We start from the raw sequence: 24,950 nt of genomic DNA on the forward strand, positions 1-24,950 counted from the left end.
GTTCAATAATGCACCTCAAACTCTGACTCAATATAAGCTTACTTTGCTTCATAATCTATTCTATTATTAACCATTCCACAGGATTATACAAAATTTATTGACACGCTCATGCCCACATCTAACATGTACAAAGACCATCGAGTTGACAGATATACTGAAGCATTCTGGAAACAGTAAGAGCAATGCCATTATGACACCTGGATTTCTGAGAAAAAGAAGGGAGCATATTTGATATTTGTCCGTATCAGGTATTTGATACACCACCATAAGGAAAATGTCTGGATTCTTAATGGTAACATTCAATAACCTACAGCCATGGTAACGCTTAAAGCATTATTTCTTAACAATCTTTTAACAAGTAAAATAAGTATGAAAAGGCAGATAACTCTACAGTCCAATTATCTTTTTTTTTCTCTCAGCTAATGCATAGTATTTTTCAATTCATTCTGCTAAGATCACCTAATCCGACTTCCTCGTAGTAAAATAATTATTTTAGCAATTAATGCTTGTATTGCTAAGTTCTAATAGGTCATTCAGAACTGAAACAGAAACTTTTGTCATTCCATAAGACCAAAATCTGACACACAACATTATTTTATGTTTCTGTTTTTTACCTTTCTGTCCTCATTTTTATAAATCTTAAGAATAATTACTTTAGGCCTGATTGGCTACATTCAAAGTTTTTATACTTTTGCAAAATTACCCTTTTTAAAGTGACACTAAGATATTAGCATTTCAGGTGAAACTTTTTTATTGTTTTATATTTAGTTCACTGTACAGCTTTTAGATACTCACTTTTAGGCATACTAAGCCACTGATTTGTAACTCCATCATCATGAACACAGACCTGGTAATCAGAATTCTCGTACTCAGTCCCCAATGAATGCAGTTAGAATTCTTCCATCCATTATTTCATTCACTTGGGCTATGTTAATTATGGTCCTGAGCCCTGTAAATATCTTTGAACTCCTTTCTCTCACTTTCTTTATCCACATGAATCCAGCAAGGTACTGCAATAAAGACTTTTACTGGGAATTTTCACAGTTTATACATCATACACACACAAATAATGTACCAAGAGCACTTTGTTTGAAAACTTGCATCTCAGCCAGATGGAAACAGATTACTGAACTGTCCAAGACCCCATCTGAAATAGGGACAAATTTCTGCCAGATTTCAAGTCTGAATATTTCAAATCTTAACGTAAGTGTTCAGGGAGGAGAGGGGAATGGATGCAAATCCCAACTTTGCATTTCTTTAAAATCTTGGCCAAAGCACATTTGTCCTCAGAAAGAACCCATCTGCTTTTTAACGAACCTCTGTAAGAAGTTAACCCCTGGCTTAACCTAAAATGAATCACGCAATAACCAAATGATCTGATGAAACTGTTCACACCAAAGATTAAAAACACAGAATTAGAACAAATCTGTACTAAGCTCTAAGAAGAGATTTCTGCTTATGGCAAGAAAAAAAAAACCCCACAAAATTAAACTTTCAACCTTTTAAGTGTTTCATTGGAGAAATAAGTCCACATTTTAGAAGATTTTAAAGAAAATTTTTGTACAAATAATCTTTATGATGCTACATTTGCCTGAAGTGGCAACACTACTATTTTAATGACAATATCTGTTCCATCCTAGGAAAATAAAATATACAATTCTATCAAACAGCCATAAAAATAGGGCATAAAACATGTTTTGAAAGAGTTCTGTGGTGCAGCAAATTAGATAATTTTTCCTCAAAAAAAAATTTACAACCTGTACTCATCTTTCAACCAAGAAAACCAAGAATGGGTACTCAGATTTATAATGGTACAAATTATCTAAAAAAAAGAAAAAAAAAGTAATCCAAAAGTATGGGAGATGTGTAGAAACTGAACTGCTGAGCATTATTCCAAGCAAAAATCATGCAGATCAAATGATTCCTGATGTACTTTTTGCTGATGAAAATCATGCTATACCAAGACTAGACTGGACTCCAGAGAAGTTTCTTTAGGATTAAAAAAAATTATAATTCTTTGGGTCTGGCAACAGTTAATCAATTTCACTACGACAATCACTAATTAAATGTTACCTGCAAACACCCTGGAAACAGGCAGCCCAAATCACCAGGGGGTGGTGAATGTATAGGGATATTTTCCTTGGCAGAACTGTAACCTTCCTGTGCAAGGCATGGAAAGCTCAAATCCTTTCCTTTCCTTTGTCTCTGAGAGCAGAGAGCAAAGAGGGGACAGAGGAAAAAGACCTGCAGCAGTGCCTCATATTTTGTTTCTATCACTCTTTTCTTACACTGTTCCCTGAAGTCCTTTCTGTGATGTGGTTAGAATGAAAAACCAAGAAGCAAGGCAATCACATTCAATGTAATTGCATAAAGTCTTCTTTAAAGTACTTACGGGTACACTTCAGTATAACAGTACTAACACCTAGAAATTCTTTGTTCTCAGCAATATAATAAAATGAAATAAATATATGTTTAGGAAGATACACGCAAATAAGCCAGAAAAAGAAAGTTTACACAATCCCAAATTTAACATACAAAAAATGCACAAAATAGCTGACATGCAAAAGAGAAAGGTCAGTAAAGAAAAAAACCAAATTGCTTTGCCTTTTAGCACTGGAGGATGCAGATAGCTTGCTGGGTAATTGGCTGATTGACTGTTCTGCTAACTTTCTGGGTGAGTGGTGGAGCAGTGAGGCTGCTTTCCTTCAGGCTCACTGCTGGCATATTGGCACTGATATTATACATACTTGCACATGCGCTCTCTCTTTTAATTTCTTTGAACCCATAGTCTCTGTCTCACACAGGAGCCAGAAAATTCAATGGGAAATGAAAGGTAATTGCATGTAGAACCAACGCTGCCAAACTGCCAGTATTGTTCTGATCTATCAGTTAATTTTTATGTTAATTTATCCTAGCAACCGATGTAAACAGTGCACTGGTGTAGCTCTAAGTAGAAATCTACTATTATCTCAATATTGAAACAAGAGAAATACCATTTCTAGTTTCACTCCAGCCTGATTGAAGTAGGAAAGTGAGCAGCAGCTGCTCTCACAGTTTACTTTTATAACATTAGCCCAGTACTAAAGTTTGACAGTAAAATTTGTAACTAGTATAAAAGGTTCATTCAGTCATTCTGCAAGACCAGTAATACTGTGCATGATCCCATCTGCTTTTTGCTGGCTCACTACACTTCATTAGTGTTTGTTTTTCATATATCATCTTTTAAATGTTGAACTACACAATTACTTAATAGGTCATTAGAAAAGCTTTGGATTCAGAAAATGTGCAGTTCATGGAAATCTGACTGAGGATCACAAAATAGTGTAAATGTTGTTTATCCTTCCCAGCAATTTTGTAAATAGTAAGTTTTCTTTAAACCCAGTTAATGAAAACAGTATCCACATCTGCTTTTAGATGCAACTAACACACCAAGAAAATGGGGCAATCAATGGGTCTTCATAGTGTATGTACCACCAGTGGCTTAAACAGCACACTACAGCAACATATGCAAAAACTCTAAAACATGCAAGCATTTAAATAAATAAATAGAAATCACACAGCTAATGCTCTATAGTTCATTAAAAATGCTAGGGTTTTAGCCAACTGAACCTCAACCTCACTATGACACACCAAGTATTTAAAGATATTAATTCCCCAGGTTCATTTAGCAAAAGAAAGCCAGGCACAGCCCAAGGTCCATGAGCTGTAGCAGAGCAGCAACAATGCCATACCTGTACCAGCTTTTGTGTAAGTTGGCCTGAGCCCAGAGCCCCGAGGGTTCACGCTCGCTGCTGGCGTGTGCTCAGCTCCATGTGTCCAGCACACAGCCTTCATAAATTATGCCTCTACATTCTTTGTAGGCATCAGGCTGAGTTTCATTTCCCAGCCCGCACCTACTTCTTTTTCCCTAAAATGCCTGCTAACATAGCTGCTCAGTGGAATGCTGTATTTTCTCCAGAGACATTGGCTGTTCCTTTGAAAAAGAGATGAATATTGGGGAACAGCACCTCTGTAAGAACATGGAGACATAGCAGAGCCACAAGTGCTGCTGAGAGACATTAGGTGGGCTGAAGAAATGAAACTTGGCTTAGCTCACCTTTGTGAGCAGTAAACCCTCATTCTTTTATTGAAGAATTGTCATATGAAAAAGCTTTTACAGATTTGTGGGGGAAATGGACCAAAAGTCATTCGATTACACAGGCACGTAAGTATAGAGTTGTTTAAAAGAATCATGCACAGCTGCTTTTTAATCAGCAAAGACCCTTTAAAGTAGTTATAAGCACTGTACTATGAGGATCTGCTATGTAGACGCTCCTACTAAAAGCACAAATATTATTCAATCTTCTTTAACCTAAAATAAACTGGGGTTACACGACACCAAAACATGATGTATACACATCATTTAGTCCATACTCTAGAAGTAGCTGGGCTTATAATTTCTTTTCTATTAATATTGTAGAAATGAAACCATACAGCTTGTCCCTTTAAGACAGGGAAATCATAGAGATACTCTTGGATCCAATACTGCTGTATGTTAAAGGACTTATTAGAATTTAAATTACTATTGTGTATTGTTTTAATATGTCTTCACAGCATGCACCACATGCACACCACAACACCTCCTTTGCAGCTATTACACTGTACATTGGCTACATCAATTAACAGAAATGCACATTATATATTATTGACCCATTTAATGCCTAATACATTTTTCCACAGTCTATTTTTTTCTTCCTAATGTGCACTCAGAACACACACCATGAGTTAGTTCTGCTAAGAAAGTCACAGATCTGTTCACTCACTACAGGAACACAGTGCATATAGACATAGATCAGAATCTAGGGACTCCCTGTTAAAATTGAACTTGGGCACACCTGGGCACACTTGGGAACACTCTTGCACACCTGGGCACACCCATGCACACTCTTGCACACCCTACTCACACTCTTGCACACACGTGCACACCTGGGCACCCATGCGCACTCCTGCACAGCATGCACACTCGCGCACACTACTCGCACTCCCCCACACCCTCACACACTACTCATACTTGCTCACACTCTTTTGTTCTATGTTTTTCCTTTCATTGTCACTGCTTATCAAAGATTTGAGCAAAGCAAGTAGAAAGGTAGGAAATCAATGAATGAAGGAGAAGTTATGTCAGAGCTATTAGCTAAGATGAATTTTCTCATCTTACAGTAATAGAGAGTCTGAATACATGAGCAGATAGCTCTATGAAACCAGGGAGCAGCTGTTGTACAATAACATAGTCAATGGGGAAAAATGAGTGAAATGCCTCATTTCTGTTCCAAGTGAAAGACATTTAATTTGACTTACACAAATAAAATACAAAGTAATCATCACAGACTGCTCCGCAAACACCTGAATGCAAGGACATCAGGAGAGAAGACCTGTAACAAAATGTCTGTATTTTACCCTCTGTGCAGATGACTGAGCTTAGAAAAAAAAAAGTTCAATTTACTGAATTCTCAGTTCTCAAGAGAGCAAAAAGAAAAGGAACACCACCACCCATCCAGCACTCAACCTGAAAACAGGGACAACAAAAATAAAAACAGGATGGAAAATAGGAATCGATTTGATGTCCTCAGCAGGAAGCTTTAAATTTTCACTGGGCTTCTTTAAGTAACCATTTGGTCAGCGCTGGCTCGTTATGCAAGAGCAGAGAAAGCAGCTTTGTACAGACCTCCTAAGCCCTAAAGTCACAGTGAATTTCCCAAGGATATTTATTTACTGCATGTAAAGGGGTGCAGAGGCGTCTTTTCTATATTCAACTGTATCAGTTTTACAACATGAACATCATCTCTGAATGCTAAACTAAGCTGAAATTTTACTTATCTGAGTATTCAATTAACTGGATTAAAATCAATTTTTTAGACTATAAAGAGAAAACATTGCCATTGCATATAAAATAAATCTTTGCAGATAATAATCTTACTTTTAGATACTTCAGGCATTGTGCCCATAATTTTTTGTTAAAGATGTGTACAATTCATGGTTCTTTTCATGATGTCACTAAGAGATTATCATATTTTTGGCTTGCTTAGATGAGGAAAGTGAATATTACATCGCTGTTTATAAATGGTGAACCCTACAAAGAGAAAAGGATTAGTATAAGTTAAAGGATAACAATACTATAAAATCATATGGATAAAAATAGGCTATGAGCACATTTAGATCATAGATAAGAAAAAGTAGAAATAAATATTTGGAGCAGCCTTAAAATATTTGTTCCGTTTTATATTGTTTATGCATGAATATAACTTACTAGAGTTAGAAACTGCAGATTGTGACATGATTTTTTGCATATCCAGAGCTGAATCCTCCCCAGGCATCTTCCAGGACCAGCAACATTTATTTATTTATTTATTGCTTGATGTAGAACATGGTTTCAGGAGTTTCTCCTGCTCCTCCTGTTTTGCTAAAAAAGGCTAAATGAGGGTGTATTGGATAGTTTATGCTGGTAACCTGCTCTAGTCCAGTACTGAAAAGTCAGTGCCTGTGTTGGTGTCCCTCGCTGGCACAGTCATGGCTGAGGGAACTGTAAGAATGGCTGATGAGGATTTATTGGTTACAGTGGCAAAGACACGCAAAAGAAAAAGCAAAACCCAACCTGTGTCTCAGTACAATTTCTTCCTTTGTGACACATTATAAGCCACAGAGCCATTATATTGAACTGAAGTTCCAGTGCTCTTAACGGAGAGCTGGAAAGCTGTTAATGGACTGGCTCGTTTGTGGTGTATATGATGAGAGGGAAAGCTGGACAAATTTTCTTTTTCTCCCTGGAAGTTCAGGCTGGCTGCAACCCCTTCTGGTCTTACATTCCTAAATATTTTTGTAAGTTCACATAACCCTGTACAGTAGGAAAGCTTAATACAGTATTTAAACTTCACTCAAATGGGAGAACTGTCCCTGGTGAGGCACTCGCACTTCTCAGAAATACCTAAAAACAATTAATGGCACAAAAAGGAAAAAAGCATCAAATTCTCAATTTAGCTGCTGACATAGTACATAAAACACCGTTTTGTTCTGAACACAATGTACTTTAAACTGCCCTTTCAGCTGAAAAGCATGTCTTTAAGGTCTTTAAAAAAGTATTAACTTACTCTGCATGAACAAACAAATGGGAATACTGAATGCAAAAAAAAAGAAAAAGGTAAAACACAATTGGTGAAAGTAATAAATGTACCATGTATCTGAGTACATACATTAGCTGTAAAACTTTCTTTCATTGGCCATTAATTACAGCATCATGGCAGAAGTGTTACAGTTATGGCTGAGGGTATGCTTTTTAATAAATTTGGCTTTCACAGGCACCTACAGCTAACATTTTTCCTGATTTAATATCTTTCATATTTTTCATAGACAGAGATTAATTGACTTTAAGAGATTCAAGTTGCCCCTTTGGCAGTTTCCTGGGTTATAAAGGCATGATAAATACATTTTAGTTCTGCTTCAACAAGTTTCTTGCATTATGCTAACTCAAGTGGCTTATTTTTAACTTAAACCACTTATTTTTATCAGATGAATCTCATTACCATTGCACATAGCAATTTTATTTCATTTTTTTAAGTTAACAAGCAAACAAAAATACCCATTTTATTTCAGCACAATGTTTCTCTCTGTATTCTCCTCAGCAAAACACTTTCAAAAGCAGCACATAGTGGAATTTTGTAATTCTTTTTTTTTGTTCACAGAATATGTGCATAGCTCAGACTATACAAACATCCTCTATAGCTCTCCCAGTCACTTTCCATTTCAAGAACGAGGCAATTTGTGTTAACACAAGACAGCTTATCATGTGCTAAGTCTGCATGCAATTTTCTCGTGAGAACAACCATTTTGTACCTACTTGACACACGCAGCACTACACGACACCCAACTAATCAATTCTGTCTATATTAAGAAGTGGGGAGAAAAACTGCCCACAGCTGTTATATTACATCAGCTTTACTAACTACTTCAGACAACTCATTTTGGGGATTTTTTTTTCTCTAGACTAAACTGGCATAAACCATAGCCCTTCTTTCCATTCCTTTTCAATTCTACTTTTTTTTTTTTGCCTTCTCAGAGATTATTGGCGAAGCACAAGCTTCCAGAGAACAAGCCGTGCTTTCTGCAGGCATCCCCAGAAGTTTGGAGGGCAGCAAGCTCCCAGGGTCATTGGTACCCCTGGAGCATTTACAGACTAGCATGATATGAATGAGAAATAGCATGTTTTCATCTGAGATCTCCCAGCCTCGTCTACAGACATGCACTTTTGGCAGACAATAACTTATTGTTAAAACAGGGGGTTTTGTCCTTATAAGTAAGCAATTGAGAAATGTCAATTGATATCAAGTCAGAGGTGGAGACACAAAAAGGAAAGCTATCACTAGGGCCCAGAAAACTCTCTGGGAGGGAAGGATTGAGTTTGGAGCTTCTCTTGGGACCCTCACTGTTACCCAACACCACCATGGTGTTGAGATGTCCTTAGTCAGAACTTGAGGTGTCTCACATTTTATGTATGCATACTACCAGGTGAGGCAACTTTTTGGTCTTCTTGAACATAAGCACATTAAAGACCACTTTGCACCTGAATACAACTAATATACAGTATTTTCTGGAGTTTGAGAGAGTTATTCCACCAATAGCCTACAGCTGAGGAATCAAAACCACATATTGAATAAAAAGATTCACCTACCAATTCACCTCACAGTTCCCTTTAAAAGATTAACTCAGTTCTTGATGAACTAACACTAATTTTCATCAGCTTGGCTTCTGAGAATGCTTCTCTCTGAGTTCATACAAACTGCCCTAAAACCACATTTCTGTTTTTCCTACTGTTTCAACCAGTCTGCATTTCTTCATAGAAATACAGCTTGCATTATTCTAAGTGCTAAAGTTCAGCTTTGTCAATCAAAAAAGATTCTATATTTTGTGACTATAAAGCAGTTTAAATGAAACACTGGTGCCTATGATAAAAATGGTCCTGTGAAACTGCTGTGTCCCCTGCTGAAATCTGTTTTGCAAACAGTTACACTCAAAAGTCCATCAATGCAGCCTGGCAAACCACTGACATCTTAAATACTGCTGCTATGTGCCAGCAGCTGGCAATTTTGTGCCCAAGCTGAAAGCACAATTCCATGTCAGAAGCAGAGGAAGGTGATCTCAGCAGTGCATTCAGAATGACACAAGTCCTGCCACCCCACGAGCAGCACCTGTGAGGGAAGGCAGCACTGAGCAGCTCTCAGACCTCACTACAAACCATGGAATTAACAGCAAAGATATGGCCTGGTAGCCCATGCTGTTTCCAGGAGGAAACAAATATACCACAGAAATAGACTGTGGCAGTTTAGCAGGCAAAAAAAAACCAAACAAAACAGGCTTAAGGTATAAAGAAAAGATGAAAATCACACTTGGTTCTGGACCCTTGTACCAGGAACAATGGGATTGATTTACTAACCTGTTTTTTAGAGTTAATTACTGCTATTTTTAAACAGCACTGTAATATCCCAAAGGAAACATCCTCTTTTTCTAAAATTACTGCTTTTTTTTTTTTTTTGCACATTACAGCATAGCAACTCTACAGCAATAGACATACAGGTTATTTTCCTGTTGTCTCATCCTGTAAATATAATGTAGGTGACATCTAATAGTCTGTATTGTGACTTTGTACTGGTAAATAACAAATGAATAGAGGAAAAAATGCATTACTTTTCTGTCACAATGCATTACAAGTGCTTTGATAGATACTTCATGGTTGTAAGACTTACAGTACATACAACCTGTTAGAAAGAGGGTAATGTAATTTTACTTTTAATTTCTAACTCCTCTGTTTCTGACAGTCATATTAAGAATAGCAAAAGTTTTACAATTCCTGATAGAATGCTACATCTTTCTTTGATACTGTCCACTAGAACATAATGGATTCTGGCCTTTAGAGAGTTTGGGGAGGTTGCTTTTTTGGTTGGTGGCTTTTCTTTTCGTTTGCTTTTAGGGAGGCCATTATCAAAAAATACTCAGTTTTTTGCACTACTAAATGAGTAACTTACTGTTATTCATAGAACAAAGAGATCCATTAAGGACGACAGAATTAAAAGGAAAAAGCAATTTTTAATTAAGTTTGCCCAGTTTGACTTGTGACATTGATGTTTCTCCTTCTCTGGTTTCTCTAAATTTCTATGCAATGATAGCAAATTAGATACTCTCCTCCGGTGCAATTCATTAAAACACTGCCTGCAGCAAAATAATACTTACTTTGAAAAGCAATTCACCCTGTACTCCTTCAACTACAGTGAGGAACAACAGTGGCTTTTCCAAGTCCAGATCCATGACATTTTCCAAGGTTCCTTAGGTCTACTGTTGCCTCTTGCTGTCTTTACCTGCTTATGGGCAGGAATTTTCAACAAGCATCAGTAACCTCTATCTGCACACAAATACCCTGTATTTGTGTCCATTAAGGTTTCTTCCCACTCAGGGCAGGGATGTACAAAAATGACTTCACATAAGGTAGAAATGTAAAATAATTGGCATTACACAAACACCAATGTAACTTGTTCTTGCTTTCTCTTTCCTGATAACCTGAGATCTCTCAGTATCACTAGATTTGGAGATATTAAATAAGCAATACAGATGAAAAAAACAGAGAGGTAGAGAAAGATCAAGTGATGAGACAAAAATTGAATGAAAATTTTAAAAAACCCTAAAATGAGAGAGGTCCTTGACTCCAATCACTACTCTCAAATAAAAGCCTTTTCCTTCACAGATTTTCTTCTTTCTAAAGACTCTTTAACATCAACATATAAATACTGTATTACCTAACCATTACGTATTTGCTACAGTATGCATAAAAGTCCCTATTTATACAAAGTCCTTTATGCTCAAGAAGAATTGTTGTCAAGACATAGAAGCTAAAAAGCTGTACTTTTAATTGAATGCAATGCCTAAAATATAACAACTTATCTTTGTCGTCAGATGATGACAAATGAAATCTGTCAATAAATAAATATTGTTGGGTAAAAACTTTGTGACTTAAACAGTCAGAAATAATTAGATAATTCTAGCTAATTAAGTGATAAGGGAAACTTTGCATTGTAACATTAAAATTTTATTTGCAATTACTAAATTTGTGGTTTTGAATTATTTACAAGATGTAATTCAAATATTGTAAATGTTAATGAGGAACTCTTGTTTAATGCTAAAAAAAACCCTGGCAGTGAGGAACTGAAGGTACTCTGGTGTTATAAGGATCATTTTCCTATCTCCTTTCAGTCTCATATCAGGCTCATACCAATCTCACCTATCCATGCCATTAATATTTCAAAATATTAAAATTATTTTATAGAAAATGTATTTTGTAGAAATAAATTGATTTCATGGAAAAAATACTCTTTTTTTGACATGCATTTAATTATTTTTCAGTAATTTAGTAATGCATTACACTCTTCATTGACAGGTACATGAAGTCAAATATTTAAAGAGCACATTTATTAAGTGAACATTTCTATCTTCTGTCTGTACCACAATATATGTGACATTGGCATTATTGAGCAACATGACCAAAATTATCACAATGACAAAGAACCAAGCACCAAAGAGAGGCAAAATCCCTGGGCTGCAGCCACCACAAAGACAGACTGGTGTAAGGAAACGCAGGAGGAGTCCCAGGATGGGTAAGGAATCTGGTTCTAAAACAGGATATGATAAAAATCCCAGGAAAAAAAAAAAAAAAAAAAAAAGCTTACAGCAGCTGACCATGACATTTATACCAATGAAAAAATTAGATGACTAAGGAGGTGTGTGTATTAGACTCTGAAGAATACAGTCTAATTCACTAGCTTAACACTCATTTTCTTGGTAGAAATTGCTTTTCTCCATGCTCTAGGATGAGCCTTAAAAACCATTCACTTCACAGGAAGCTATTCTAATTTTAGGTGATAAATGATTATTATATGCATAACTATTTTCTTTCCTCTTTCTGATCTGTCCACTGCCAAATTCACTGGGTTTGTTTTCCTTCAGCATTTGTAAAGCTCTTTATCTCCTGAGTATCTCCAACCCTTAAAACCAATTATCTGCAATTGACACATCTCTGAATGAGCAGGTACCTTCACTTCAGTAATTCAGGAATTTTCAGAACTTTGTTTTTAAACCTCAGTATTTACAAGTGCCTTAGTACAGACCATAGAGCAGGCAAACATATCTATCAATTAATATCAACCTGCCAGCTACATTAGCTGTGTTTAGGACTGACAAAGGGAACTCCCCGGCCTCATGCAAACACCGGCATCATCATAATTAAAAAGACAAACCCTTCCTCTGACACTGAAACCAAAAGGGTAACTGAAAGTTCAATGACTGCCAAGAGGAACATGAATTATCTTCAGTATATTTTAGAGTACAGGCACAAAGCAGAGTCTTGCTCCTGGAGAAAAATCCTTCCCCATAACTATTCCCATCCCTCTGCATCTAGCAGAATATGATCAATCACTTCAAACAGTAATGCAGCATAATGAGCTTTTGTAAACAATTACAAGCCAACACAGTGAAAAATTTTACATGTAAAACTGCTTGGAATTCCTCAGGTGTCCTAGACATATTACTAAACAAGAAAAAATAATGGTTGCAGGATCTGTACTTTAGTTCTTTGAGAATAAAGAAATAACTTGTTTGCTATCATTATTAACTGGACCTAGAAAATTTACTAAATCCATGCAGGATTTTAAATGCAAGAAAAAGTTGCAAGACAACTTCAGATGCTTAAGAGTTCTCTTTCTCAATATTTCTCCAAATACAACAACCAGATAAAATGGAATCAGTTTTATTCATACTATGACTATTTACACAACAAATAGCCCTAAGAAACAGATTTTTAGATTGCCCTTTCCTTGAATACCATCACAGCATTTCTCTAAACACTCAGCTCAGTGGCATTTGAGGTCTCCAAGCTTATAAATTTATTTTCTGGTAAAAGTGCTTGCACAAAGTTAGGGGCACACTCCTCAGCTGCAAGATCTTCAAGGGAAAAAAAAGCCAAAAACATTGCACAGCTGGATTCTGGCTGTCAGTCAGAGATATTGTGAGTTCATAATAACCAGTATTTTTCTATTTTTACAACAATCCAAAAAAGAACACATATTCTAAATTTAATCTATGAAGTTCCTAACTTTAGAGATGTCATACACAATGTGTTGAAAGTAAAATTGTTACCAGTTTCTTTGAGCATATTTCCAATTCTTCACAGTACCCAGGAAGAGCATCTGTTTCTTCATGTGCGTGTGTGCACATGCATATTTCAAATGTATGGGCAAGGAAAAAATGAGGAGGACAGTAATTTAGAAAATGTAAATTGCATGTTAAAATTGACAAACCTTTATGTTTTACACTTCCATTACTTGAATTTTGCTAAAGAAATTCTAAATATCATATTTTTGTAACAACTGCTTAACAGCATGTTTTTTGTATGGTCTAATTTTTATGCTTGCCTTTTTATTCCTTTTCATCCCTCAACTTAGTGTGTTATCACTTCTGTTGCACACTACAACACACAGCTGCAGAATGTCCCACTGAAATCTATTGGAAGCAGCTTTTAGGCAATCTTGCCTGATAATAACTGAGGACAACATGTGGCTGTGCAGCACTGACATGTGATTGGAACTTGATGCTACAGCAGCACTTAATAAAACTACACACAATCTAAGTGAGGCCTGGGAGAGTAAGACTCATGTAGTAGTACTAAAAAATAAAATCTAAACAAAAAATAAACTCATTGCTAAATTCTTGGAGATATTTTAGTACAATTTGTCTAGAAAATGCAACAAAGCAAGTTTCTGTAAAACAGCCACTGCTGCTTATTAGTGCCTGGCATGCTTTTCTTCTGGCTCAACTGGGAAAAATATGTGTAATCTTGCTTAGTGATCTTTCATCCTGATTTCCCAAGGAAACTGCTTATGCAACCACGGTCTGTTTGTGTACGTTTCTTTATTTGTATTTGCTGGTTCCCTCCCAATAGCTTCTGAACCCGTCAGAGGTTCAGTCACTGGGACAAAGGAGCAACAGTCTCAGAGGTATAATGCTCCTATAAACCTAATGAAAAAGTACATTTGGTTATGAAAGAGAGAGAGAGCAACCTCATACAGCCGCTTCTGAAAATCCTGAGCACACAATCGATCCCAGAGCACCAGGAGCCCACGGCAGGGAAGCCACCACAGGCTGCCCTGGGGAGGGGTAACATGGGCAGGGCTGTCCAGGCCACTGTGGTGCAGTGGCTGCTGTGCAAAGTAAGAAAATTAGCAGTGTGGATAATAGCTGCAGGACATATTGTTTTGCCCCAGCTGGCACCAGGATGAGGGGAAAAGATTTCTTTTCCTAGTCTGGATCTTGGCTTAAGGTCCAGCACAGCTGAAGCACCTGGCCCAGCCACCTCAGTCTTTGTCCCCAGAAGCATCCCATGGACTATGGCTGGCCAAATATCCTCAGGCATAAAAAGCCTTGCCACAGCTGGCACTAATACTCACTGCTGCACACTGAGGGGGATGGCAATGCTTCACAGCAGCATCCATAGCCCATACTGCCATGACAAGGCATCTGCAAGTAGCCTGGTAACATGCACTAGCCTGCAATTCTTTGGGTAATAGCATGGTCAAACCCATGTTGAGAAAATAAAAATAAATAAATAAAAATAGTTCTTTAAGAAGGAAACTGTCAGATTTTTCCATGTAATATATTGTTCCAATTATGCAATAATTCCACCACCAAATCACACAGACAATTCAGTTGTTCAGATCCCTACAAATATTTCACTAAATGAGAGTTTTCAGATTGCTGAGACTTACCTGAAAGGGCTACTTCACTCCTTCATTTTTCTTTTTTTTATGGTACCCAGAGCATAGGCAAAACTTATTTAAATCTCTGTTATAACTCCTGCTGTTCTGGGAAGGCAGAACACTGACTGCAGACAGGGAAGGCACTGAAACTGAAATCATTACAAGCTGGCCAAGTCTTTGCCCTCAGCTCCAGACCCAAACTGAATTCTCAGCCTCCTGAATGTGAAGCCAGCCATCTCCACAGAGTGTATCATAGAAATGGGTTCAAGGTGTACATTCTCATTTAAAGAATTTACGGCCAGTAGATCTCCTCTGGTTAAATTCCACACAGCTCTTCATATTTTAACAAACAATTCCTTTACCACACTTGCTTCAAAAAAGCTTATTTATATTCTTATCTACACTTCTGATTTATTCCAACTCAAGGACCATATAACTGGACAGCATACAATATCTGTATAAAATAAAAGTTGACAGAAAACTGTTGTTCTGTCACAGTATTTAAGTTATGATCCTCACTTCTAAACGCCTCTTGTCTCTATAGTGTAAGCTCAGTGGCACAGGGGCACATCATGATCCAGATGCCATGTCACATTTGTGAGCCAACTTGTCCAAACCAGCATATGGCAATTTCTTAATTTCAGAAAACTGTAGCTGTGGAAAGGGATTGCCACCTCTACAGATCACTCATGAGTCACTGTTCATACACATACATAAAACTGAAAGTGCACCCTTGTGAGTCAGTGTTTTTCAAAACATTTTTACAAAATGCCCAGTAAAAATATTACTATTTCATACATGCCTTTTGATCACTATTTTTAATAGACATTACTACATTTCATTTTTAATATTAATGGATTATTATTAAATATAATACTATCTTTAAATTATTAAAAAGGAAGTAACTGTGTCGCTAAGCATATTTTTCTCTGGTTTCTTGGCTCTATCATCTGAAAACCTAGTATCAGGTTTCCTATAGCAGCAACAGTTTGAGAAAATCTGAAATGCTAACCTTGTTATTCTTATGTTATCATTGGAACAAACTGCAATTTTCTGAAAAACAGTTTGAAAAAACATATTCCATGTAAAATATTAGAATTCTACAATACCCTTAGTTTTAGAGAAATCAATTTTGTCTTACTCTTAGAATGGACAGTTAAGGGGTAAATAACCTTTCTTGATTTGCTTGATAGAATGAGAGTCCCACTTTGAGACAACTGCTCAGTGAGGGACCTCACTTGTGTAACATGATGCTCTTGAGAAATCACCAGAACCTGAGAAGACTGACACTTCTGTAATCCAATTCCTGTTGTAACATGCATTGAAAAACAAAACAATAAGGGGAAAGTTGTCATTCATTTATTGGAGTAGTGCTTCAAACCATTCTTTACCCAAAAAGAGGGTTTAAGCACTCCAGAACAGGACAGAGCCAGAATATACAAGTCATTCAATTCCACCTGAAATTTTACTTCTGTAATCTTTTCCAGTTTGACATTGAATGATTTCATTTTCCATGTAAGCTTACACTCTTCTAGCTCATGATCTCATGGTAACCATTAAAAAAAACAAAACAAAAAAAACCAAAAACTGACTTACATGATTCTTTCCTCTATGGCACTCACATTACTTTTTCTTCTGAACAGGACCAAAAGGAGTGCAAAGCCAAATTAAGCGAGTAATTCTTAACTCCAGCACACCCATGTTCCTAAGCACCTAATCGTGTAAACTTAACATTATTTTAAGGGAAGCTGGATTTTCCTGCTACAGTCCTTCCTTTCAGGCAAGGAATGAAAGTTCTTGGTCACTTTTGGTAAGTCACGAACATCAACAGCAGTTGCTGCCACAGTTCTCCATTTTGAGCACCTGAAGTACAGCGCTGAATCAGGTTCTGTCCAAAAGGCAAAGCTGGGGAAACCTTTGTCCAAGAGCTAGGAGCACTCATCCAGCTGTAATTCATTCACACTCACCTCCTAGTAGACTATTCCAGCTGTTCTCACCCCTGCAGCTGAAACCGGGATTTCACAGATATTGATAAGAAGCATATGGGGCCAGAGTGGCCCCAAATGAAACAGAAACAGAGCAGCTGAATCATGGGAATGTCATCACTTGAATTCCAGTCTTCAATTCACAGACCACTCATGGATTTTGTATTAACACCATAGTCAAACAGAATTATAAACAGAGAATATTCATTTTATCTGTACTGTTGTGAAAAATCAGTACAGGAAAATAGAATGGTTTGGATTGTGATGGTACTTGAGGCTACACACTTAAGGCAGTTTTTCTGTTTTCTCATTGCTCTTAGTTTTGTTTGTAATGTCTTTTCAGGATCAAGTATTTCTCTCACTATTTAACTAACAAAATTCTTAAAACTACACGCTCAGTATAATTCTCCAATGTAAATTAAACATTAAGAAAACCTCAGAGGAAATGTTTTCCTTTAGTTCTAAACACTACATTAATTGCATCTACTTTCATTACATGAGAATTTAACTTACTAATTTCCCTTGTAATAAACTTGTAATTCTATTCTGCGTTCTAAATTGTTTTTGTTTTGTCTAAAATATTGGTAGACTTTTTTACAAACCTCATACCACTGTTAATCCTAATATTAAATAATAATAGTTAGTTAATAATACCTCACTCTCCATTCCAGACCACTTAATATTCCTATATCATTTAATACATTAATGAAAGTATTTGACACAACTATAACCGTATGCAGAAACAATGTAATGTTACTCAGCAGAAATGTTCTGACAGTCACTTTACCCAAATCCTTCAAAGGGACTGCTGTAGACCTTGAAAAAGGTTGTTTATTTTTAAACCACATTTAGGACAGTCAAACAACTCAGTATGGTATACTTACCCACTTTATTCCACAACCATGAACAGCATGCATATCACACACATCTATATTAAAAATATTAGCTAAGGTTGATTTTAATACATAATTTCTTTGCATAGGATAATATTCACACCCCACAGAATACATTCATACATTCATGAATGTAGCAACAATTTTATATCAATAGTTCTACATAACAAAGCTACTCTTACAAAGCAGTATAAAGGTAATTTAGCTTAAGCTGCAGGAGATACTGTAAGATAGGCATAACATAATTACTCATTTTAGATGTACTGGTACCAGAAGTTGCCTATAGATATAAAAAATAGCCCTTTAGGCTTGTTCACAATTATTCTCAAATGACTGACCTATATATACAGAAAGTAGCGTTATTATAGTGTAGCTATTACTACTTATTTATTTCCATTGAAGTTTCCAAATATTTTCTTCCTAACTGATTAGCTGCTCCTGAACTCCTCTTCGTCCTTCAAACACTGGCTAGAAATACATGGCCATGGAGCTTTATCAAAGTCATTGTTTGCTCCTGTGATAAATGCTGTCCAAGTTGTTGATATTATAATTAAAATATAGAAAAAAATTAAAATTATATAGATCTAAAATAAAAATATTGGAGACCAACGAGTTAAATAACCCAAACTACATGTCAGGTATATTAGTGTTGCCATTACATATAGCAGTCTTTGCTGTGATAGTGCACATAGCGTAGTAGAAGGCTTTGACTGGATGTTTATTTTAGTTCCAAATTGATGGCAGTGCTTTCCTGCATGTTCCACATCCATCCCCATGCACTCATTTTTATGCTGTTTCTTAACCTGATGACTGCCTTGAAACTCTACTGTGCAATACAGCTCAGAACATCTCAACTTCCTTATCTGATGTTTGTTTCTATATTTAAAGTACAAAGACTTTTAATTGAAGGTGGAGCAAGGCTGATCAGTTACTCACAGTCTCTCCAGGGATCTCAGCCCGAAGAAAGAGCCATTCTTCAACCCCAAGATCTTGTTGTTACTCAGAATCCTACAAGAAGTCAGGAAACAATCTGGTTAATAGAACATGATAATTCCACTGATCTAAAACATATAATTCTAGTAAGTGACTGCTCTGTAAAATACTAATCACAAAATTCACCACTTCATTTGCATTTTCCCATCATAGACATAAAGATTATCATTTCCCAAAGTGCGTGGTTTCTTCTTTATTAAATAAAAGCACTGTCAATAAATACGTCAAGAAATGAATTTTGACTCCAGCTTGAAAACTCTAACACTGCTAAATGCCCACACTTCACTAGTAGATTCTAAATTAACACTGAGGTACTTGTTGGTCTGCAAAAAGGGTGGTAAAGCAAAAGACATGTTAAAAACTATTCCAGTAGATTAGAGGACAATAAAATCACTTTGCAGTGGCTGCTGTAGCAGGGAGGTACAAGTCATCATACCACGGATAGCTCACATATTCAAAGTATTTAATTTTCTAAAGGAGAGACAAACAAAAACAGACAAGTCCAAAAATGTTTTCCTGTTGCAACCTCTGCATAGTAGAAATTCAGTAATTAAGCTATGCCTGACCCATCCAGCACCACCACCATCACATACTTGCAAACTGGCCCTGCATGCAAGGCCATTGAAAAAGTTGTTTATTCTTCATCTTTATGTTAAGGTACTGTGCATTTCACAAGTGATTCTTTCTAGTTTAGCGATTTGCCATCACTATATGTTCCCAGCTATTTCAGAAGCAGTACAATACGAACATGCACTTATTCTGAAGATGTTACCCCTTAAAAACTTTTCAATATGCAAAAGAAATGGTTTGTTTTAGAAGCTGGAGAAATTGGGTTTTTAATCTAATGATTATGCAATGTGCATAGAAAACATTTGTCTCTGAAAAAATCTAATTCCAACTGCCTGAGAAATGAGTCTTTTAATGTAACATTTACAATAAGTTATACTTCTCTAGTGCACAAAAGTACATTTCAGAATAAGATAACCAGTCTGCAACAAGATAGAAAGAAGACAAAAAATTACAAAAGAAATTTTATATTCTTAACTAGAAAACTTGAGGTTTTTTGATCAACTTTATTTTTTTGCAAAGTTTTAAAACAATCTGTTACACAAGACAAGACAGTCTTGCTCTTAGCACTTGCCATTGTATATGAACAGTAAGTTCTTTGTCCCAACACAAACCTACCACATAAAATCCCACCTCTAGGTGCAAATGTAACAACACTGACCCACAGGAAAAAAAATATTAATGCAGCAAAGTTAAAATAGTGCAATGTTAGTAAGATCTGGAGATTTCTGCAGATCTAAAATTCATGAATAAATGCATATTTTGACATGAGTTGATGGCCCACTGTGAGCCATCTACATGGAGAAGAGATATGATCAGATCTGACCTTCCCACACTATGCTGCTTGTCAATGCATGTGTGCAGCAGCATCGCTCCTCACCCAGAAACAGACAGTGGCACCCACAAGTGGCAATTTGGCATTGACCATGATCCATACACCCTTGCATCTAAAAGCACAGAGAACCCTAAGCTTGCAAAAAAAAATTAAACATGCTCCAATATACACACAGTTTATTTCCATCAATTAAGAAACTCCACATGTCAAGTTCCTCCTCCTACTTCTCAGATTAAAAATCGTATGTATGATAATATTATTTATCTAATTTACCAACTCTTCTTTACCATTTTAGGAATACATTTCAGCAGTGACATGATGAAAGACTTGTTTAAAATTCAAAGTATCTAAACTAGAAAATGTAAATATATGAAATGATCTAGTGTTTTATTTTCAGTCTATTACTTTATTCTTTTATTCAACCTGTCATCTGAGGCTGCACAGAACTAGAGTCGGTCAAGAAAAAATGAAGACTCAAAATTAAAATTGGCTAGGCTTGTAAAGACTAACATAAATTAAGTCCACTTCATATTGGGTCATTTTTTTAATATGCCTTGTTACAGAGAGACCATCTTCGAGGTCTGTTACAATGACATTAGATACAAAGAATATATTTGGACCGCTCTGATTTGCAAAGATACATTATTTCAAAACTTATAGCTGGTTTAGATACAAGTATTTCTGTCTTGAAAAAAAAATTTTATTGTGACAGTTATTTTTCCAGCCTTCTATTTATTCTGCCCAGAAAGAGAGGCCAGTCTGAACTTCGCTGGCACTCCATGAAAATGCAGCACAAGCCAGGTGGTCTCCTGCCCTACTTCCATGTCCTGTTCTGTACAGCCCTACATACATAGATTGAAACCAGCGTCATTCACCCACATAAGCCAAACTCCTATTAATTAAAGAGAACTAGCAAACTAATAATAAATCACAAGATTAAGCAGCTAATTTAGTTCATCAATGGAATACTCAGTAAACACAGCTCATGATTCTTCAATAATGTTATCTCATTCATTTTTGTGAAAGATAAACTGAGTCTTGAAAAATGTGACACCACAAAATTAAAAAAAAAACCACCAACAAAACTTAGCTATGTAGATTTGAGTTCCTAAATGAAACCCTTCAAATCTTTATACCGGAGTTTCACAGAGACTTTCACACAGAGATCAGGTTTCAAAAATTAAGTTTCCTTCAGGGTTTCCTCTTCTCTACAGCGCCAACTTAAATTCAAGTTTTATAAACAAAGTAATATGGGTATCATAGTTCAAATATGATTCTTTTTCTGTTCAGAAATGCAGCTTTAGAGAATCCTAACATTCCAGTACAGTCCCTAAGGAAAACAACATCCTCTCTGACAATTCATACAAGTTATCTCCATTTCATTGAGCTGGGTGGTACTGCTCCATAGGAAGAATCCACCTGTTTTTAATTAGTTTTAGTGATGTACAAGAACTCACAACAGGCTGTTATCAAGAAGGATTTAGTTCGCACTGAAGATCAATTCTGTGAATAAAATGAACAACTTCACTGGCAAACATAAATCCCATTATTTTTCATACAATAATAAATCACTTATTAAACGTTCAATGCAACTTGTAACATCCTTCCCTTCTGAGAATATTTGCTGTGTGGATGAGGATGGAAGGGAGAAAAGTTTTGGTTACAATGTTCAAAATCCTAACAGAAAAATGAGGCTAAACTACAGAAAATGAAATTTTTAATAAAATAATTAATGTTGGGAAAAATTGTGGCTCTGACTCTTGATGCTGAAATAACACTGAATAATTTTTGTACATTATTTCTTTAGACAACTAACAGACTGGATATGAAACGTGTCATGTATGGCCAAAATAGGGAAGTTTCTCTTTTCCCACTAATACAGTCATCTCCTTACAGGGAAATGCTTCTAATAAAAGACCTGCAGAAATTTTGCAGTGATAAGCATCCTTTTCCTGTACTTAGAGATGCAATGGTTTGGAGCATAAGCACATTTTTAAAAAGTGCTATTCATGTATTTTATTTTGGAAAGCTAATAACAAATTTATAACTGTCAGATCTAACAGAAATTGACTCATTCTAATCAAACTTCAAATAGAGGTTGCATTTTTTAAAAATAAACCAACACCATGCACCCACTTCTCACATTTTATCTATCCATAGCATTTTCACTTGGTTGCTTTTTGGGACTTTTTTTCTGATGTGTTAGTGAACCACAGTGATGAATCTCACTACACACTGCAACTAGGCAGCTGGTTTAAATAATTATCAGTTTCTAGCCATGTGCTAAGAATCTCACATTTTAAATATTTTATTCCAACACAAGAAACACAGAAAAATGAGCACCCTTTATTTCAATGATCGTATTTTCCAAAACCAAAACAAAAAAAAACTACTTAGTGGATTTTGGTTTGGGTTTTGGGGTTGGTTGATTGGTTGGTTTGGGGGTTGGTTTTTTTGTGATGGCAGTGGGTTTTTTCCTTTTGTTTATTTTTTTGGTTTTGTTAAGCAAGAAGTTTCCCAGAGAAGCCTTCTAATAAGCATTTACTTTAAAGCAGTTTGCAAACTGTCTTTGCACAATATATTAATGATTTAAGCCCAAGTAACTGAAAATCCAAATCAAGGTACTTTCAGTCCCAGCTCTGACAGGATACAACTAAACTAGTGCTGGGGAGCAATTTACTTGTCAGTACCACTCTGTTGATCAGACGTGTTATGAATCACTTTGTTACTGCAGTTGACCCTCTGAAATTTTATGTCTTTGCTACTCCTTCTGCCAAGACACTCTGGGGGACAGTTTACCCCAGTGAGGCTGTTCAGAAGATATTAACACCAGGTCTGTCCTTTCCTGGCCCTGTGGAGCCCTCCAGCACTGTTCCTGTCCTGAAGGGATATCATTCAAACACCCTCTCTTGATTTGCACTGACATCCTAAAGCATTTAATCCATGCATGTAGCTTCTGGCACAAATGCACTCCCCTGGGGGGCTGCAGCACAGGCTGAACACAATTTCATCCAACCTGCACTGCAAACCAACCAACCAACCTCACCACACACCAGGACCCAAATCATGCCAAGAAGATGCTAACAATGGAGAAGCATGGCCAGTCCATGAGCCATTGCTTCCACTCTCTCCTGGACACCTTTGCTTTACAGGACAGACACATCTAAAAGAATAAATTGTTCTAATGAATAAAAGTAATTCCTCCGATTTTCTTTCCAATTCCTCCATTTGAATTAAACAAGCCACAAATCACAGTTTGCTTAAAATGATGCTGTGATTTTTGGTTTTGTGAAACCATAGAAAGTACAGGATGATGTGACACAGAGTGTCATTCAAGTATAAAAAATGCCCAGCATAAGAGAACTTACTACAGTATTTAAAAAGCATCAAATAAAGAGCTCTCAATCATAATGCAAACAAACTTCAACTTCCTATAACCTCAGAGAGAAAAAGAATCTTTTTAGTAAGCCTCCAAAGTCAATGACATTACAGAGTAAACAAATTCCACAGCTGAGGCTTCTTCAGTGGGATGGGGCTGCATCCCACCCAGTAAAGCCTAAAGCCTGTGAGCTCACACAGCAGCACACCCCCAGAGAAAGCACAGCTCAGATAACCAAATCCATGGAGGACAAGGCATGGAGATGAAGACTGCTATTCCCAAATGCATAGTGAACACAGAAGGAAGTGTGACCCATTAATGAAAATATGTATTTCCTCTGATAATACTCACAGGGGAAAATACACAAAAATCACAAGCAAAAAACTCCCACCCAAACTTCATGAAAAACCAGTAAAATGTCAACTTTCACCTGATTTTCTGCGGAGCAGCCCAAGATCTGGCACAGATCAAGCTTGACCCAGGCCTGTGTCTAGGCTGATAGACCATGTCTAGAAAATTGAAATCTCCAAATCTTTCCTTTAAGCCCCACTCACTGAGCACTGCTGAAGGGACACAGCTGAAGTGCTACAGGAAACACATCCCAGACCCCCAGCAACACCTGCCCCTGCTGTGCACTTCCTCTTAATCCCTATTCAGTTTTCCACTTCTCAAGTAGAAAGGTGTGCTAGGGCAGACATCCACAAGAATTTGCAAACTTGGTCCACTAAGACTGTACATCTGAACAACTGTGTAGGGGTTCTGTTCAGAAATTGTGGTTTGAGTTGTGAAGTTTCTCTTACATACTAACTTAACGTCAAGCAACTTGAAGTATCTTTTATTCCAAAATAACAATTTAAGTACAAATAGCAGTTAATAATTTTTCATGGAAGTTTGATAAGAGCTAACAAATTGAAGTTTAAGATGTTCATTCTCTTTACATGTGGTATGTGGTTAGATACAAAGGGAGTGTGAGCTGACATCCTGTGAAATTCCCTGTAACACTGGTAGGGAAAATTAATTTCTATCAGAAATTCAATCTTATTCTATCAGAAGAAGACTGGCATAATTTGTATTCAAATCCTACAGTGTAAAATGAAAAGCTAAGTTTTTCTAAATTTTTTAACATTTTAAAATCCTTCTTGGTAAACCAGACTATTGTTTATTCGCCACAACATCCATAATTCATTGAGAGCTGCACCACAGAAACAAATTAAGGAGTTTGCCCACAAACATGGCAGAAATAGAAAAATAGATTTTGAAAAGGATACCTGCTTTTTGTGCCACACAGAGAGAGATACATGGAGCTATTATAAAATACCGGTACTAACTGCACTTTTTTCTTCCCCTCTCCCAAATTAAAACCACAGCCTAACTACTGAGCTACTACCTAAGACTTCAACAGATAACATTAGAATTATACAGACAGACTGGGAGGGAAGTCACAGAACAATAACAAAACTGATTGAACAAGTG

At 36.5% G+C, this 24,950-nt stretch overlaps 1 protein-coding gene across 3 annotated transcripts in view; it reads right to left on the bottom strand.

Moving 5' to 3' along the window:
• LOC115905082 (adhesion G protein-coupled receptor A1-like) overlaps positions 1 to 24,950 on the bottom strand; it is a 253,460-nt gene that overhangs the window by 194,347 nt on the left and 34,163 nt on the right. For 2 of the 3 annotated variants that reach the window (XM_030951166.1, XM_030951164.1), the window contains exon 2: positions 18,640 to 18,711. In XM_030951166.1, the coding sequence (XP_030807026.1) occupies positions 18,640 to 18,711 (72 nt within the window). Of the gene's footprint in view, positions 1 to 3,731; positions 4,978 to 18,639; positions 18,712 to 24,950 lie in introns of those variants that run through there. The other variant, XM_030951167.1, reaches the window with a different exon arrangement.

Source organism: Camarhynchus parvulus, chromosome 6 (assembly GCF_901933205.1).
Source record: "Camarhynchus parvulus chromosome 6, STF_HiC, whole genome shotgun sequence".
Classification (NCBI taxonomy): Eukaryota; Metazoa; Chordata; class Aves; order Passeriformes; family Thraupidae; genus Camarhynchus; species Camarhynchus parvulus.